At 40.7% G+C, this 7,372-nt stretch overlaps 1 protein-coding gene across 8 annotated transcripts in view; it reads right to left on the bottom strand.

The window, feature by feature from the left end:
- Nucleotides 1–27: 27 nt before the first annotated feature.
- The window catches only part of LTBP1 (latent transforming growth factor beta binding protein 1), a 211,786-nt gene continuing 204,441 nt past the window's right edge, over nucleotides 28–7,372 (bottom strand). For all 8 annotated transcript variants that reach the window (XM_075412728.1, XM_075412731.1, XM_075412729.1 and 5 more), the window contains 3 exons: nucleotides 6,787–6,909; nucleotides 2,265–2,414; nucleotides 28–1,024 (listed from right to left, as the gene is read on the bottom strand). In XM_075412728.1, coding sequence (XP_075268843.1) covers nucleotides 855–1,024; nucleotides 2,265–2,414; nucleotides 6,787–6,909 — 443 coding nt within the window. In that variant the 3' untranslated portion in view covers nucleotides 28–854. The remainder of the gene's footprint in view (nucleotides 1,025–2,264; nucleotides 2,415–6,786; nucleotides 6,910–7,372) is intronic.

Raw genomic sequence — 7,372 nt, 5'->3', positions numbered from 1 at the left:
TTTTTTCTAAAAAAAAAGGTAATTTTATTGTGTTTTAATATACAGCTTTAATATGTTAGGGTAATCATACAAGATCTCTCTTGTGTTCAATTTACACATTACAATACAGACATGAGCTAAAATCTTTTGTTTTAATGTACAAAAGGAATCCAATGTTGTCCACTAGCAGCTTTGAACTTGGCAAGAAAGGTTCTAAAGACTTTAAGTGCAGTAACAACCATACAGAATACAAAATGAATATAAGGACTTTTCGCCAAGGTATATAAACATTTGAAAACAAATGGTGCCTGCTCCACAGGGCAGACAACTAGCAAATTAAAAACAAGTCACTGACCAATGTTCCAGAGAAGGAGGAGCATTACCCTGTGTAACAGTTCTTATAAAATGGCCTAAGAATATCTGTATCATAGAATTTGTACTGATCAGAAAAAAGATCTGAAAAGAAACAGTAGGCAAGGAACTGAACAATCAAAAAATGACATAGTAATATATTTCCATCACTATTTAAATGCCAAATTAATCAAGCAATAGTAAAAAAAAAACAACCAAAACACCAAAGCTCTTCTGTTTAAAGTAACAGCACTGTTTTTGCTTATTTTCAAAGATTTTTTTTTTCTTATGAACACACTATATACTTGATCATTTCTTTCATACAGAGTAATGTGTCCATTTGGTCTGTCACTTCAGTGAAGCTGATATACAATCAGCCCATCATGTCTCACCTTTGACACATTTTAATGCTTTTCTCCCCTTACGTTTGCTACTCCGGTGCCTTCTCTTCTCAAGTTAAATACTTTTCTTCCTTTTCTTTATACAGTGCAGAGTATATGGGCTTAGGATGTGGAGATTTTCCTCTACTCCAGTTCACTGTCTAGTTCTGAGTTCAGTGGTGTGCAGTAGTTTGGTTTGTCTGAAGGTACGTACCCTGGGAGACACAAACACTTGTACGAACCTTCTGTGTTAATGCACTTGGCATTCTTGCAGAGAGACATCCTGTTGTTCAGCTCGTTGCACTCATTCACATCTGCAAAAGGTGACATAAAAAGACATGTACTTAAGTCTGGTGTGTAGGTAAACTCATTTATTTCCATCATTGTCAGGAGCATAACATGCTGTGTGAACACACTGCGAACTTCATTTTCAGTTCAGATCAGGTAGAATTAGGCTGGGTCAAAAGCTGTAACAGATGAGTTGGGAAAAGGCAGAAGTTATCATAGGAAATCAATAGTGTATTAAATGGCCTTAAACTGTTAGATTACCAAGTCCAAATTCAGCCTAAGCTGCAAAACAAAAAATTAATAACCACTTAGAGGTTATCTGATGACTGAAAAGGGGCTTGTAAGAAAGAAGCTCCAAGTTATTAGTATAATACCTGTATTTTAAAAAATCAAATACTTTAGGAGCTGTTGGTGTTGTCAACTAAATAGTTGTGAACAGCAAACTACCTGCGCTCAGTATTGTGCAGCATTGGCCCGAAATACACAGGAGCTACATCTTTCCTCGCTAAGGAGGCCAGCTTGCCATTTAGTCCTAAAGGTTACAAGGCATGTAGGTAGCTTATCATGATACAGCTGGGAGACCTCAGCCGTGGGTTACAAAGCGTAATGCTAAGCAAGATTAGAACGGACCTTAAACCGAAATACCCATGCATGGCTTCTACACCGAGGGGTGTTGGTTTGTTTCATCTTCTCACTGACACTTGACGTTCCCATGTTTTGTTGTTTTAATTGAAGACGTAGTCATTAGATGTCCTGGCTAGTAGTTGTGCAGATTTACTAGTTTGAGAGCGAGAGGAATAGTTGGGTCTGACTGTTGAAATTGGTGAGAAGCAGGGGCTAAACCCCACAAAGTGGTTATCTGCATATTTAGGTGATTCAACCACTCTAAAAGTCTGCTCCTAAAATTACTCTTCTACTCTGGACCTAGTTCCATCCTCTTAGCTCACTGAAGCCTTTTAAAAACATGTGTTCCATATATTAGTGTTAAATTATTGACACAAGTTTAAGCTTCATTACACAAATGTGTGTCTGTTCATTTCTAGGCTCTTAACTGAACACAGCTGTAGTGACCAAGATGAATTGAGGAACACCAACATAGTTATTTCTGTAACAATATTTACTGGCCTTTGCAATAAACCAAGGTTGGCATACAATTTCATACAATTCAGGTGATCTTCTCTAAGCCCTTTGTTCCAGCCCCTCCTTAGGTCAAGTGACTAAGCTGTCTGACAAACAGAAGAATATGAAGTAATAGTCTCTCCTCACCAACACAAGTCATTTTGGCCATGTCCAGGTGATAACCGTCAAAGCAGTCACAGGTGTAGCCTTCCTGGACTCTTACACATCGGCCATTTTCACATCCATTCAGAATACCACACTCCTCTGCTTGTAACTCCTCAAAGCTGTTCAGAAAACCTGGGTGGAGAAAGAATTGCAAACAGGTAAGTTACGAAGCTGTTGAATCAGTATACTCAAATCTACAGTGAGAGTCTGAAATTCTCTCAGAAGTTTACTGGAATGTGACTTGACTTTGCAGAAAATAGGTCAGCTTTAGCAGATCTGCACCATCTGGAGTTTTAAATGCACTAGGAAAGTGCTGTGATATGTTTCAAGATATGTTTTCAAGAAAACTGAGTAACTTCGTGAACTCTTAAGTTTTTAATTCATGTTAAAAATCTGTGATTTTTTTTTTTTTTGTAATGGAAATGGCATAATTTGACAATGTTATTTTTTTAAAGGATAATTTTTTTTTTAAATAACACCTTTGATTTGAATTGTTATGTGTATCAACCTTTATGGAAACTAAGGTAAGAAGTGGTAGTGCTGTTTGGGGTAAAAGTTCCCTAAAACAGTATTCTAGAAAAATAAGGTGTGTGTGTGTGTGGGGAAGAGATGCATTCTAATTTATCTAGAAGAAAATATACTTGTAAAATGATATTAATCTCAACTGCTTTAAGCAAAGTAAAAAGAAATCAAGAGACTGCTTTCCTGTTGTGGTTTTGGTTAACAACCCTTTCGCTGGTACTTCAGCAACTGGTGCCAATACAAATACCTAAATCTACCAATTGCGCCTTGTCATACTTCTAGATGGTGAGTAGTCAAGGCTGAAGAGCTGTCTCTGTATTCAGTGGTTTGTACAATGCCTTTTGTGCTCCCTGTCTTAGGGCTTTTTTAACAGTTCTACTTTTATGTATAAGGAAGGATTTATACTTAAAAAATTATTTGACACTTATACAGGTTCAGAGATTCTCTCTAGAACTGAATCGCTCCTCTTAGTCCTGCACAAGTTTTTCACTAGTTTTCTATTCATGGAGCAGTGATGTAACAGGACTGCAGATGGCAGCCCGTCGCATCAGAAAGACTTTTGAGGAAAAAGTTGAGAACATTTGAGAGTAGTAGGTTTAGCAGCATAATGAATACATCACACAGAAATGGAGGGGAAATTGGAGCTGGAGTGGAATAGAGTAGGATGCATCTCCTCATCTGCTCCTGACATATAATTAATATAGTGTCTCCACAAACAAACCACTGGTTTATCTAAAACCTGTTTACTGATATATATTGTTGCAACAGTTGTGATATGTAGATTTGCAAAGCTACCTAGGAATATGAATTTCTCCCTTTCTTTGTGCTTGTTCTCCTGTCTTTTTATATTGACTCCATCATGTCTTGGTTTTTGAGTCCCTCTTTTCTCTTGTCCTGCTTTGCCTTTCCTACTCTGCCCTTTCTGTATCATCCTCCATTTAACTTCTGTACTGTCATTTTCACTCCCCCTCCCTTTGATTACATACATTGTTTCTCTCCTGGATTTTCTCTGTCATGGTGGGATTCTTAGTAAGGATCATGCTGGTCAGTCATACGCTGAATAAATTCTGGACACGCTGAACGCATAATGCTGACATATGCCACATCTCAAGAACATGCGTAATACATAGGATGTATACAAGTGTACATTAAGCAGGAAACCTTACAATCTCTGCCATGAACCTAGTAAATCACATCTCAGTGCAACAGTAGAGAGGATACTGAGCAGACTGTCATGATGCGTGGGAACAATGTAGTCAGAAACTTGACCAAGTTTCATTATGTTCTCAAGTCCTCCAATAGAGCTTGCAGAGTGCTCATGAGGGTCCTTTAAAGTGAAGATCTTGGCTAGTTTAGAAAACAGTGGAAGAAACGGAAAGGTGCCCCCACAATACATAGATTTTTTTTTTTAAATAAAGAAAATGCATAATTTATTTGACATATAGTATGTAAGTGCATATATATGCAGGTACATAGACACATGTACACACATATATATTTTCAGCCTGAAGAAGAGAAGGCTGCGAGGGGACCTAATAAATGCTTATAAATATCTCAAGGGTGGGTGTCAGGAGGATGGGGCCAAGCTCTTTTCAGTGGTGCCCAGCGACAGGACAAGGGGCAATGGGCACAAACTGAGGCACAGGAAGTTCCGTCTGAACATGAGGAAGAACTTCTTCCCTCTGAGGGTGACGGAGCACTGGAACAGGCTGCCCAGGGAGGTTGTGGAGTCTCCTTCTCTGGAGATACTCAAGACCTGCCTGGACGTAGTCCTGTGCAGCCTGCTGTAGGTGACCCTGCTTCGGCAGGGGGGTTGGACTAGATGACCCACAGAGGTCCCTTCCAAACCCTACTATTCTGTGATTCTGTGATACATATTTTTTCTCTCCCTCTCTCAAATAAATACGTTACGTATGTTGTAATTTTAATTAGCTAAACCCAAAATATTTATCACTCACAGCACGTTCTACTTCACAAAATATTCTACTTCAAAACAGCTGGATGGGGTGCAAGTTGCAATTCTAATGGTTCTATAGAAGTTGATTACAGACAGGGGACAAATATTACATTGAAGTACATGGCCCTGACAAGGACTGGGAGGTATTGTTGTATTCCTCATACACACTGCAGTGGGATTGTGACCTTGAAGTCTTTGATGCCCTACAGATGTGGCAACTGTACGTGCCAGGGAATACGCCTCTGATGAGGACAGTTAAACAGCTGGGTCTTTGGGAGCTTCTTATGCATTTGCTTGCCACTGTATCTGATTCAGTGACAGGATGGGAGCAAGAGACATGAGCTCTTAAGCCTCTGTCCCTAAGACGGTGGACTCGGCTATGGATTCAAAACTGTCCACAATTTTATCATATTTATTCACCACTGCTTATAACTTGCGAATTGCTTCTTTCCCACTCAGTATTTTATCTATCACATTGGTTACCCAGTCATCCTTCCGGGCTCTTCATTGTGTTTAGTAGTTTTCATCTGTGTGACATTTCAATTAAACATCAACACTCAGTACTGCTTAAGTAGAATCATCTGGATATAAAGAAGACATTTTACAATTCTGTGTAGAGCTAGAAGGTCATTTAGATGCTAAATAGATTTGAACTCATTAACCTGATTTGTGTAGTTCTGTATAAATGTATAAAGTGCAATGTGCGCAAGAAATGCGGATCACCTGCCTAACAGTGTGCTGCAACCCTCCCACCCTGTTTTGACCTATTACTATTACTTTAAAAATAACTCCTTTTACAGGAGAAGCACTTTGGTAAAGAGCAACTTGTAGGCCATATGTATAAAGCATGGGAAGTTACCAGTTCCTTCTGATACCTCCAGTTTTCTTCTCTAAAACTGTGACAAAATACACTGGACCTGTGTTTTGGTTTCGGCTGCACTGGCAACAAAAGCGCCACGCGGCCACCCCTCCCCCCGCCAGGGTGCGGAGGAGAATGAAAAGAAACAGGCAGAAATCGGTGGGTCAGGATAAGGGCAGTTTAACAGAACAGCAAACAGAGGGAACAGTAACACCAAGGATACAGATAAGGAGAAAATACGACACAGACTCGCAGAACAGACCCTCTCTCCCGGATAGGACCGGCGCCACGCGCTCCCCAGCCGCGAGTGAGTTCCTGCTGCGCCGCCCCCCTCCGGAACCCAGCATGACGGCACATGGTATGGAATACCTGGCTCTGTTTGGCCAGGTTGGGGTTGGGTCAGCCCACCCGGCTGTGCCCCTTCCTGGATTCCGGTGAAAATTAACCCTGTCCTGGCCAAACCCAGGACAACCTGTACAGGGTGGCTGATTTTGAGGAAGATGCTGAGATCTGTAGGCATTCCTCTCCCCCAAGCCTTAAAGGTGAGCAAGGCCAGACCTGTAAACGACCCCGATATTCCTCAAGTACAACCGAGATGCTGTATGCAATCCCTCATGCCCTGCTTGGCAGGCCGTTCCATCTAGCCTGAAGGCTATGCATGCATACTCTCTGACCATATGGTGCTGCACATTTTCTCTGTTGAACGAGAACGACCTGCATACTCCCCATTTCCTCCATATAAATTCTGCTGGAAAATCATGGAAAGCTGGCGTGAAGGGATTTTTTTTTTTTTCCTTTTAAACTAAATGTAATCCAAAGAAATCTCTCCCATGCTCCAAAGGAAAATTAATTTGTGTGAAGGAAAACTGGCAATCCTTTTGTCATTTAGCTGTAAATCTGTTGGTAAATACAAATTTAGTACACTTGGCACAAACTATTTCACTATATTCAAAATTAATATTGTACTCTGAGCCTAATTGGACTCTTATACAACACTGGCTCTTGAACCAGAACACCTGACTGAAAGCTAGTGTCATAGGAATAACTAAAACATAAATAGGCCACATTACTCAGAAGCAAACAGAAGAATGAAGCCAGCTACGGGGAAATAATCCAAGTTACAACCCTCATTTCAAGTACTTTACATAACAGAGAAACTTGCTTACGGTCTTCCATGAAGTAAGGATTAGTTTCTGGAGTGTAGTGCTCCTCGAAGTCAACCAAAGCGTCTTGTCCATATGGCCGTCGAGATCCTGGAACAGGAATGTTGCACAGCTGGGCATAGTCCTCTGAGGGGGGAAAGAAAATAGGATATAAAACTAATCACACTTGTAACACAGGCTGCATTACTTTAGTCCCAGTGAGCTGTGGTTCGTATTAGCTAGAAATAAACTTATCTTCCTAGAAACACCATAAATCTGCAATTTCCACAAAGCATTTCTCTCTTCAAGAAGAATGTCATTAAAATGTTAATGAGCCAAACACAGACTATTAAGTCATAACAGAGATAACACCAGGGACAGATTTGAGTCAATAACTGTACAAAAAGTTATGAGTCAGGTTCTTCTGGCTTGCATGGGAAGCAAAGCAGAGGGATGCTGTGTATCCCACTGCCAACGCAGCCCTCTCCAGGGCTCTCTGGTTACACTCCTCATTCTGGTGGAACAATGGCTGCCCCAGACCATCGCGACTGCTAGCAGAAGCCACCCCAAAGGAAGCAAACTGGCGCAGGTGGGGCCATATTTCTGGCCC

Source organism: Opisthocomus hoazin, chromosome 2, assembly GCF_030867145.1.
Source record: "Opisthocomus hoazin isolate bOpiHoa1 chromosome 2, bOpiHoa1.hap1, whole genome shotgun sequence".
NCBI classification, from domain to species: domain Eukaryota; kingdom Metazoa; phylum Chordata; class Aves; order Opisthocomiformes; family Opisthocomidae; genus Opisthocomus; species Opisthocomus hoazin.
Note: the sequence above shows the minus strand (reverse complement) of the source record. Positions and strands in the feature narration are given on the sequence as shown.